General features: G+C 37.0%; 1 protein-coding gene across 1 annotated transcript in view; it reads left to right on the forward strand.

Annotated features, from left to right (window-relative positions):
• Window positions 1-3974: 3974 nt before the first annotated feature.
• The window catches only part of EIF3E (eukaryotic translation initiation factor 3 subunit E), a 44158-nt gene continuing 35830 nt past the window's right edge, over window positions 3975-12302 (forward strand). The window contains exons 1-3 of the mRNA XM_004431260.3: window positions 3975-4113; window positions 9020-9134; window positions 10786-10903. Coding sequence (XP_004431317.1) covers window positions 4024-4113; window positions 9020-9134; window positions 10786-10903 — 323 coding nt within the window. The 5' untranslated portion in view covers window positions 3975-4023. The remainder of the gene's footprint in view (window positions 4114-9019; window positions 9135-10785; window positions 10904-12302) is intronic.

The following is a 12302-nucleotide window of genomic DNA, read 5'->3' on the forward strand; positions in this document are numbered from 1 at the left end:
ATTTGACATGGTTCATTACTCCTTGCTGCTTTGACTACTCTCCTCCTTTGACGCCTGGGACACCACTTTCTTTTGCTCCTCTTCTCCCTCCACTTAGTGGCCAGGCCTTCTCCACCTTCTTTACTTGATCTGAATTGTCTTAACCTCTACAAGTTGAAGCGTCTAAGATTTAGCCCTCCTCATCTCTTTTCCAGACACACTCACACTCTCATTCAGTCCCATTATTTCAAATTTCATCAATACGTTGACAAGATCTAGTTTTCTATCTTCAGCTCTTAACTTTCTCCTGAATTTCAGATTCTTATGTACCACTGTCTAATCAGTATCTCCACACAGGAGATCAGTCTATGTCTAACAGGCATCCCAAACATAATACGTCCAAAACTAAACTCTTGATTTCTCTCCTCTCTACAACATGCATCTATCGCACCATTCCTCTTCTTACTAAAAAAGACCTCTCACTTCTTCTAGACCTTAGAGTCATCTTTGACCTTTCTCTTTCTCATCCAATCCATTAGCAAATTTTGCTAGCTCTGCATTCAAAATATATTCAGAATTTCACTACTGTCCACAACTCTTTCAATGCTACCACTCTCATCTAAGCCACCATCATCTCTTCCTTGAATTATTTCAAAAGTCTCTTGACTGGTCTCTCTGTGTATATGCTTGTCTGCCCAACCTCTCCCAAACCTTCAAAGTGGTCTTTTTAAAGCATATCTCTGATTATGTGACTTCTTGCTCAAAATCCTCCAATAGCTTCCTACCTCATTCAGAATACAACCCAAACTCCTTACTGTGGCCTACAAAGCATTGTCAACTGGTCCACCACTCCCTCTCTGAACTTATCTTCTGCCATACTTCGTCTTGCTCCATCAGCTCTTGAATTTCTAGTTTTCTTGCTATTCCTCAAGTACACCAAGCACACTTTTGCTTCAGCATCTTTATACTTAATATTCCTTCACCTAGAATTTTCTTCCTCTAGAGAGCCACAAAACTGCCTCACTTCTTTCAGGTCTCTTTTCAAATTCTACCTCGTCAGAGAGGCCTTCCTTGATCACTTCATATAAATTAGCAACCTTTTCCCATCATTATCTAACTTTTGCCTTGCATATTGTTCTTCATAGCATTTATCACCACCTGACAAAGTATATATTTGTTAATATGCTTTATCTGTCTCCTTCCACTTGAATATAAGCTTCTTTAGATAAGGTAGTTTGTTTTCTTTACTGCTGTACTCCCAGGACCTAGAAAAGTGCTTAGCACAGTGTAAGTATTCAATTCATATTGTATAAATGAATGAATAATTGTCACCTACTTGAAAGCTTCTGTGACCAGGGACTAGCTCTTATTGATCCTATATTCCCATTACACCTAGCTTAGTACTTGGCATATGATAAAAGTTTAAAATGTTGGACAAATTGAATTGCATCTTATTTTTCTCTGCTTCTCAGAAATACTCTCTGTTCCTTTTTGGCAAGTTTCCATACTGCCACCTGCTTCCTTCCTTCCTCTGCAGCCCATTTCTGTTGGAAGCCTCAGTTCTTGCTATTTGTCTTTTTAACTTCCCCTTTTCCTGTCTATATTCTATTACAACTTTAGTCTCTGGGCTTCCAGGAAACTTCAAATTACGACTATCATTTCTCAACTCTTAGCGGCTACAAAGACTATCCCCCACAATTTAGCAGCCTATACTATCATGTATTCTCTGATTCATGGGAATTCAGCCTTGCTTTCCCAAAAATACTGTAAATGGCACGATGGCAGAGATCATATCATACTCACAAATCCTTGAAAACATCCAGTACAAGGTCACATGCATGGTAAGTGATTAACAACTATATCAACTGATCCAGAATAGTATCTCTATTTGCATATTAACATCACCACTGGGATATCTAATAGGAATCTTATTCTGTCTGAACCACAGTTCCTGATTTTAGCACCCATACATATTTCTTGGCCATTCTCCCCTCAGAAGTCACCAGTAGGTATCCAGTTTCTTAAGTCCAAAGTCTGGGAATCATTTTTTAAAACAAACTTTTACTCTGAGATAGTATTCACATGCAGATGTAAGAAATAATACAGGCAGATTCCATATACCCTTTACCCAGTTTCCCCCAGTGGTAACATTCTGCAAAGTTACAGTACAGGTTGGCAGTTCCTCAAGGGATTAAATACAGAGTTACCATGCAGCCCAGTAATTCCACCTCTGGGTATACACACAAGAGAAATGAAAACATGTCCACATAAAAATGTGTACATGAAAGTTTACAGCAGTATTATTCATAGTAGCCAAAAGGTAGAAACAACCCAAATGTCCATCAACAGATGAATGGGTAAACAATTTGTGGTATATCCATATGATGAAATATTATTCGGCCATAAAAAGAAATGAAGTTCTGATACATGCTACAACTTGGATAAACCTGAAAACATTATGCAAAGTGAAAAAAGGCCACATATTATATGATTCCATTCATATGAAAGTTGTGAATAGGGAAATCTATAGAGACAGAAAGTCGATTAGTGGTTGCTTAGGACTGGCGTAGAGTGAGCAAGTGGAGGAAATGAAGATGAGGTCAGAGAGGTAATGAGTCCAGATGATCTAGGACTTTTTAGGCCATTATAAGACTTACATCTTTTACTCTGAGTGAGATAACAAGGCTTGGAGGGTTTTGAGCATAATTTGACTTTTAAAAGTCACTCTGACTGCTGTATGGAGAATAAACCATTGAAGGAAAAGAGGGGGAAGCAAGGTGATTAGTGAAGAGACTATTCTAAAAATCAAAGCAAGAGATGGTGGTTTGGACTAGGGATTAACTTTGGAGGTGGTGTGAACTGATTGGATCAGGATATGTTTTAAAGGTCAGAACCAAAGGATTTGTTGGTGGATTCAATGTAGAGTGTAAGAGAAAGAGAAAAGTCAGGGATGACTCCAAGGTTTTGGGCCTGAGCAACGGGACAGATGGAGTTGGCATTCACAGAGGTGGAGAAGAGTATGAAAGGAGCAGGTTTTGAACAGCCACTTTGGGGAGTTTGGCTGTGGACATGTTAACGTTGAGATGTTGGACATATGTGAATCTGCAGTTAACTGATAGTCTGTGTTGCGGCTATAATCTGGGAGTTGTCAATGTGTAGATTGCATTTAAAGCCATTAGGCTGAATGATATCACTTAGGGCATTGGCCTAGATAGAGAAGAGGTCCAAGAACAGAAGGAACTATTAAAGAAGACTTCAGAGCACTTCGAGTAAGATCCCCATTCCTTACCTTAATCATGACCTGGCCCTTCTCAACGTCTTTAACCTCACTTTCCAGTCACACAGGATACTCACTTTTTGAAACCTAAGTCTTTTCCTGTCTCATGGACTTTGACTTTGCTGTGCCTTCCACCAGGCATTTAAAAACTTGGTTTTTACCCAGGCTTTAATTGGTCACCTCCTTCTCTTACTACAATTCTCAGCTAAATTTTTAGTTACCCTGAGTTTTCTCTAACCACCCTAATCAAAAAAGCCCAATCCGACCACTCCACCACGTTATGGCTCTTAGTACAATCCGAAATTATTTCACTTGTTTTCTGTCTAGAAACCCATCCCACCTTAATTTAACAAACGCTTACAAAACGATTATTGTATGCCAAATAAAAGCTCATATTTCTCCTTGTATGTAACTTCCTGGAGAGCAGGAGCCTTATTATCTTGTCCTCTGCCGCATCTCAATGCAATCGACATTGCCGCAGCAATCAATTCTGAGTTTTCAACATTTATTAACGGAATGCATAGCACGACACCCATCAACTTGCAAACAGAAGAAACTGTGCCGACCTCTTCGCCGCGCCCTAGAATTGCTCAGAAGAACGGAAAAGCCGCACGCATGCGCCATTGTTCTCAGAGCGCTCCAGGCTGAACCCCGCCCCTTTCTCATGGCTAGTTTAACCACTGCACATGCGCAGTACGGGCCCTGTCCGTCTGTCGATTCTACCAATAAAGTTTTAGTGAGAACAAACTACCCTTTTCCTTGGCAAGATGGCGGAGTACGACTTGACTACTCGCATCGCGCACTTTTTGGATCGGCATCTAGTCTTTCCGTTGCTTGAGTTTCTCTCCGTAAAGGAGGTGAGGAGGGCTTTGAGCGCGAGGAAGGCGTGGGAGCGCGTGAGATGCGGGGCAAGGCCGAAAGGCGGTGGCGGTAACCCTAGGCCTGACACACGTGTGAGGCAGCCGCGAGTTTGATCCCAGGTCGGACCAAACTGTAAGGACCTACTGGTAGTTTACTGTCGTCCCGGTTGTTTAACACCGCGGAATTCGGCCGGAAGAGGGTGAAGTGCCAGTATGAAACTTAGGAGAGAAAGAGGTCTTCTTGAGGTGCCAGGACCCGAGGTACTTCCGCGTCTTGTCCTCTGGGAAGTTGACGACTCGCTGGCTTCGCTGTAGTAACGCTTGAGCTTTACTTCAGGCCGGCTTCTAAAAGCAAATTCGAGTGTGAGAGATTTTGGGTTTTATTTCGGGTACTGTGGGCAGGCTGTACTTGGCTTTGTGCTTTTGCTTGCCGGATCGTTTGGATAATTTTCTTACACTTGAATGAAATATTTAACACGTTAATTTCCATAAGGTTGTGAGTTGTTTTCATTGAGTTTTCTTTAGCCACTTCCTAGAAACGTTGCATATTTTGTCGGATGGAGACAAGGACCTCCAAAAAAACACCTCGACAATTTTTAAGCTAAAAGTTTTCCAGTGTATACATGTACACATTTCGAGCGATTTGAATTGGTTGTGAACGTTCGTTTAGCTACTCAAGTATCTTGAATAAGTATGTGGTTCTGATACCTCATTTTAAAACGTGTCAGTCCTAAAAGTTTTGAAATACTGGGCTTAGTTATACCTTGAGTTTATTGGGAAATGAATGCATTTTAATAATTAATAATAAAATAATATTACTATGATGAAGGGATTAAGATATCGGCCAGAAAAATGAATGAATACAAGTGTATCTATACTTGGGAGACACATTACAAATTAAAAGTGTAGAAATTAAGTGAAGTTAAGCGTAGACTTAGAACACAAGTCTGCTTAGAGAACTCTAGATTTGAGGAATAGATTTTGTGTGTCCCAGCAACAATAAAACGAAAAAGCTGTACAAATAAGCGTTAAATTGTTCTGATAACTTTTTAAGTCTTCCTGGAAGTTATGGTTCATTAGACAAGTATAATCCTCAAATTCATGCGAAGCTTTTCTAAAAATTTAGACAACTCTAAAGTTGTTGTTAGAGAGTAGCTAAGTTCATTTTCAGTAATCGTTCAAGAATATCTTGCCATATAAAGCTTTATCTTGAAAGGATGTGTTTTTGCCTTGATTTTTCTTTATATAGGATGTATTTACATGTATATTTTAGAGCTTGAATAAAACAGTCCAGTCTGCATTCTGTTTCCTTTTCTGGATAAGTGAGGATAATTCACCAAAGATCAAGGAATAAAAAAATACCATATTTAGAAATTCTTTGCCACCTACTTGTAGAAATGCTTCTGAACTAGCCAAACTTCATATTTTTGTATTTTGTTCTTTACACTTTCGTTTTTCAAGGCAGACAGACGAAAGGGAGGAATATGTAAGTGTAAATTAGTTTTTCATGGGACAGGACCAAAACTATGAAAGGCAGCTGAGAAGCAGTGGAAAATAACTGTGCCCAATACCTGCCTCCTTAGAGAGAATGTGGTAAGATGGCTGTGATATGCCAAGACGAAGACAGATACTAGACTATTTATTTAAAAACTACTAAGTATAGGGCTACCATGGAATTGTGAGAAATCCAAGATAAAACTCAGACATCTCACCACTAAAAAACTGACCTATTCTTTACAGGAGATAAAAGATTATTATTATAAGGCAGGTAGTAAATGTCAGAGAAGTACTGGCAGAGTGCTGTCAAAATTGAGGGAGATTCTTCATTCAGTGGGCAAAAAATTTTGAGGAGGAGAGGCTTTAAGTTGAGTTGATAGTCAGTGACCATGACACATGAGACTAACAATTTGTTATATTTGTAGTATGTTGCAGAATATAAGTTCTATGAGAGCAGGAACTTTCTTCTCTGCTGTGTTCTCAGCACAGAAAATAGAGTCTGGCATAAAGGCTTTTAATGATTTTAGTGAGATTGGAAATCATAGATTTATAGAGCTTATGATGCTCATTCTCAGTGAGAAGGCTTGTAGATAAATGTTATTTAGAGATTAATGAGAAGGGTTGCTGATCAGCAGAGAAAAGCACATTTGTGATTGAATAACATTATTGCCTAGTTTTGAGATATTTTATAGTGGTCCTAAAACAGAACGTAGGAAAAAGATAACTTTTTTCCAGAGCTAGAGATCGATATTGAATTGTATTTGGTTGAAGAAAATGGATGGAATCAATGCAACTGCTAAAGAGAAAATATTTGAATAGCTAAAAACGATATCCAAACTAATGTAGAAAGTGACAACCAAAAAGGGTGATATAAAAATGAGAGCAGAGGGTATGGTGAGGATGAGGAAGCACTTTAATGGTAATGGTGGAAGAGGTGATGAATTTAAGTTGAAAATCTTAGAGATGAAGTACTGGATGAAAGTTGTACTTTGCGGGATAAAGGAATTTTAAGGCTTGAGTTTTTAAAGAATCATCAGTATAGATGTTGGATTTGTGGAGGATGACAGCAGGAAGGGATGTCAAAAGACCTCTTAAAAAGTAGGAGCTGTTTGCAAGAGGTTGATAGACCAGGGGTTGGCAAACTATATAGCTTGTGAACCAAATATAGCCCTTTCTCCCTGTTTTGTGTGGTCTGTATGCTAAAAATAATTTTTAACAGATGAACATTTGCAAACATTTTCAATTAGAGAACACTAACTTTCTACCCCAGTTAAGTGAAATATTTCCTGCCCAAAAAGAATTCCATTCTTTTCATTAGTAATCTGTATTACAAAAAATTTTACTCCATTATAATCTTTATATTCTTTATTTGAAAAAGAAAAGAAATTGTGGAAATTTGTTTCTTTCTTATGGTACTTATATATAGTATCCTTGATTTTTGGTCTTTGGCTCACAAAGCCTAAAATAGTTACTATCTGCCTTTTATAGAATAAGTGTGCCTATGAGGCAGAATTTAGAGAGGGTGTTATAAGCAGATGTAGATTTAAGAAGAGGCCAATAAAGTGTAATGGCAGAGGAGCAATGCTTTGTATTTACACTTGGGAGGCACATTACAAATTAAAAGCTATTAATGGGGTGCTGAGGGGACGTGGCATGCTAGGAAAAGGATGTTTTCACCTAAAGTTAGGGTTTCTGTAGGGCAACTGAAAGAAAACTTCAATTCTTTTAAGTAAGCTTTTTATCAAGTATAACATTCACGCAGAAAAGTGCATAAGTATAAATGCTTTTTTCAAAGTGAACACACTGTGTGACCACCATCCAGATCAATAAGTAAAACATTACAAACATCCTAAAAACCTTCCTTCAGACCCCTCTTAGTCATTATTCGCTCTTCCCAAAGGTAAGCACTAGATGATAGATTAGTTTTTAATTTTATATAAAAGCAATTAATCATTCACCATCATATACTGCTTTGTATGACTTCTTTCATTCAACATTGAGTCATCCAAGTTGTTAGGATAGCAGTAGTTCATTGATTTTCAATGCTGAATGTTAAACCATTGTATAGGACAGTTTATCCATTCTAATATTGATAGACTGGGCTATTATGAATAGTGCTGCTATGAACATTCTTGGAAATTTTCTTTGAATATAAATACTCATTTCTCTTGAGTACCTAGGAACAGAATTGCTGGGTCAAAAAGTATGTTTAGCTTTCGGAGATAAAAACAGTTTCCCAAAGTGGTTTGACTTCTGCCAGCAGAGTTAAGTGTTCAGTTACTCTACATCTATACCAACACTAGTATTGTCAATTTTTTTAGTTTTTGGTGTGGTTTTCGTTTGCATTTCCTTTGTGATTAATGAAGTTAATAACCTTTTTGGGTGTTTATTGGCCATTTGGTTATACTACTCTTGTGAAGTGCCTATTAAAATCGTTTGGCCACTTTCAATTGGATTGTCTCTCTTTTCTTACTATTTTATAGGAGTTCTTTTTGTAGTTTGGAAGGTCAGTTTTGATCTCATGGCTGTACCATTTGACCACCTTCAGCTTTTCTTTTCATGGGCGGTGAAATGTGGAATCTCCTGCATTTTTCTTTCCTTGGCAAAATTAAGTACAAAAATTTTTTCTTTTGCTGAAGCTTTATCTTGATGACTGATAAAATTTTTTTATTTTGATTATGATCTCTCCCTGAATATTATTGTGTAGAATCCTTACATATTGCTCAATACACTTAACTTCATGTTTATGTGAGTTTGCTTATGTATCTATATGGTACCTCTACTATGGGTTAAATTATATTTCTTGAACTCCCTGCAAAACAAAAACCTGATATGACGTGGTTATCTTACAGAATAGGTGCTAGTTTTGTTTCAGGGATGTGGATGGGGAAGTATTATAAAAAATCGTTAACTAGTGAAAAAATACGTGGGGGTAAAGGAGAGGCCACTTCGAGAAGAGATGAGTAGGCATCGTGTAGATGTAAGAGATACTAAGAAGGTAAAAAATTTGAGTTGATTCCTGATTACCTGGATGTGGAGAAGATACAACTGTAGTTGCTTACCAGTGGAGTTGGTATGGTTGTGTGTTTATGCACAGCCTTGTTCTAGAAAGGATAAAAGATGGCTTATAGGGACACATAAAAAATGATATAAATCAGGGGTAGATAAGAATGGCTTTGAAGTGTATAATTGCCTTCATTTTTCAATTATTAGGTAAACAAAATATTCTTCTGTCTCTGTAGGCTGATTGCTTGCCTTCTTACAAGAGGGTAAATTCATAGTGTATAAGATTATATTAAAAAACAGTATTTCAGAAAGTATATTTCCAGGTAGACTAATCTTAGTATTAATCAGTTTATTTGGGGGAACTTCAATATATTTATTAGAAAGTAATTTTCTCTTGCAGATATATAATGAAAAAGAATTATTACAAGGGAAATTGGATCTTCTTAGTGATACCAACATGGTAGACTTTGCTATGGATGTATACAAAAACCTTTATTCTGATGATATTCCTCATGGTAAGTTTTGTCATTAGAACTGAAGCTTGTCTTGTTAACCAAGTTTCTGTGTATTAAAATTTTGTGATTTATAATAGAGCTTTAGTCAGAAGTCTTAATTATTTGAATGAGTACATTCATGCGCCACATAACAATGTCTCGGTCAATGACAGACTGAGTATATGACGTTGGTCTCTTAAGATTAGTATTATATAGCCTAGGTGGTAGGCTATACCATCTAGATTTGTGTAAGTACACTCTGATGTTCATACAATGATGAAATTGCCTAACGACGCATTTCTCAGAGCATATCCCGGTCGTTAAGTGACACTTGACTGTAAAAAGTTCTTTGGATGAAAGGTAATATGAAGGTTATAGGTCTTCTAAAGTATATTGTTTTCTCATGGCAAAAGGTGTGAAACCTCTTTAAAACATGGCCATCAAGTACCTTCAGTTCATAGTATGTATGATCAAAGTTGTGCTTATGAATCAGATTGTTTCCTTAGAATTATTCGAGAATGTTGCAGGGTTTGGTTTGCTAACTTTTTCAGTTAGCATCTTGTGTGCCTTAGAGATATCTTTTTCATCCTGAAGCATCTGGGTATAGCCACGATTCTCAAAATTATGGTTCCCAACACCGTCATCATCAGTTCACCTGGGAGAGCTTGTTAGAACTTCAAATTCTCCAGCCATACCCTAGATCTGCTTAATGGGAAACTATTGGCTGAGGCCCAGCATTCAAATTGGAGAACTATTGTGGTACAGTGTTTTCCAAATCCTTGTTTTCTATGATAGTAGATGTTCCTTTAAAAAAAAAGTGGTCCCATAAGTTTGGAAAATTCTAGTATATCATTTCTTCTATGCATAGAGTATTTTTAAAGATTCTAAGAACTCTTTCAGTAGAGAGATACAATTTACTTTGTTTAAATTGACATTTCTCAGTATTTAGTTACAGATCCCCTCTGTGTTTGAGAAACACTGTTCTAGTATATACTTTCTAATGTATAATGCAGAATTTATTACATTGAACATAATCACCTTTTTGATTTATATTACAGTTCCCTACAGTAACAGTAGCTCTTTAAATTTTAGTTTGTGAGGAAAAAGTGAACTATTTCTCAGTGAAACTTTTAAAGCATGCTAGCAGGGTAGGTTATATGCAAGTTTTCCCTATAGAATTGGGTTTGCGAGATTAGAGAACTAGATTTATAGTGAAAAGAGAGATTATTGACTGGATTTAAATTGCATTCAACCTCATTGAAAACCTGTGGTAATAATATGTAAACTCCTCTGAGCCTCTGTTCAGCAACTCTGGGATAATATTCACCTGAGAAAATTCAGTGAAAACACTGAGAATGAAGTCTCTGAAATGTAGAATTAGATAATTTTTTCCTGGACAGCCTGCAGGTCTCCCCCGCCCCCTTCCATCTATATATTCCCCCATTTCCTGTAAGAGCAAGAAGAGGATTCCCTCTTCCTTTCCGTGCCTTTGCGGTGCTAGAAAGAAAAAATTGGATCTGGGGGAGTTACTGAATTGGTGGTTCCTGGCATGTGAAAAATTGGGGGTAAATAAATATTTGCACAATTGAAATAAATTGAAAATTTTCCAGAGACATCTTCACGGTGAGCAGTATAGTTTAACATCATAGTACTCCTTTGCATTTTTAATTAGCTTTGAGAGAAAAAAGAACTACAGTTGTCGCACAACTGAAACAACTTCAGGCAGAAACGGAACCAATTGTGAAGATGTTTGAAGATCCAGAAACTACAAGGCAAATGCAGTCAACCAGGTAACCTCTCTTTAATTTGAGTTCTAAAAATTCTCTTTCCTGGATTAAGACAAATGTTAATTCAAACTTTATCTAGTGTCCCCTTGTAGAAGTTTGTGGTTTAAATGATCAATTTATGTGTTTATTTTCATTTGTCTTTATTGTGTAGGGACCAGGAATTCCTTAATAATAAAAGTTAATACTAAATTTTTTTTCAAACTTCTTACTGGTTACCCAAATCTGATTATGCAGGAGCAGTTCCACCCTTTTCCCCCCTTCCCAGGGGACATTCGACAATGTCAGGAGACATTTTTGGTTGTCACAATGGGAGGGGTGCTGCTGGCGCCTAGTGAGGAGAGGCCAAGAATGCTGCTAAATATCCTACAATGCATCAGACACTACCCTAGTCCCAAAAAAGAGTTATCCAACCCAAAATGTCAGTAGTACTGAGATTGAGAAACCCCGTACCTTGGCAATACCTGGAGCACATGGGTTGCTTGCTGTAAGGGAAACCTGAGCTCGTTTTATCACTTTGCTACGTTCTCTCGTATCTTTCCAACCTCGATGCCCAGCCCAAGGAGGGTAGTGTAGAGCCGATAAGGTTATTTTATTCCTAACTTCCCCTTAGCTAGAAATAGACTTATTGTTTGGTTTCCAAAGAGAGCATATTGCCTCACTCTGCCTTAATATATATTACTAATTGAAGCCCTTTCGGTTATTAGAAATGTTTAAAAATAGAATCTTCTCCTAAAATTGAATATTGTCATTTTGATAAATCTTAGCTACCAATATATTTGCTAGAGGAATTGAAGATTTTGCCATGTTGTACCTTTAGTTCTTATGATATGTGATCAAACCAAATTTTTAGAGAAATTAGCGCTAAGTTTTTATTTGTGGTTTGGGTAAGTGTTACTAGATATTTAGAAAAGCGGTATATACTACATGATTACTATACCATACTGTAATGTACCATACTATGCTACATAAGTGTACACAGATGTATATATACACATGCACACACATAGATAGCTATATCTTTCAAAGCTATCACATATATATCTTATATATAGCTCTGTGTGTGTGTGTGTGTATATATATTTTACTAGATTACTTGTGTACATTTAGAATATAATGAGTAATTGCAGACCTTCAAATCACATGACCTTAAAGGGAAAGCTGAAATAATCCAGGTGTTAGGCTACGACAGATTTAGGATTTATATTCTAAATTTAGTCTAGTCACTTAAACACTAGGAAGTAATGGGATTAGGGTATGAATAAGATGAATATAGATTTGTTCACCAAATATTAGGAAGAGAGGACTCCTTGTAGCTTAATAGACACTAAATTGGAGATAAATGAAAGGATACAATTGTGTATTAAAAGCTTATAATCTAATTAAACTACTTGTTTTCAAAGTA

Source organism: Ceratotherium simum, chromosome 23 (assembly GCF_057802395.1).
Source record: "Ceratotherium simum simum isolate JZ-2026a chromosome 23, ASM5780239v1, whole genome shotgun sequence".
Taxonomy (NCBI): domain Eukaryota; kingdom Metazoa; phylum Chordata; class Mammalia; order Perissodactyla; family Rhinocerotidae; genus Ceratotherium; species Ceratotherium simum.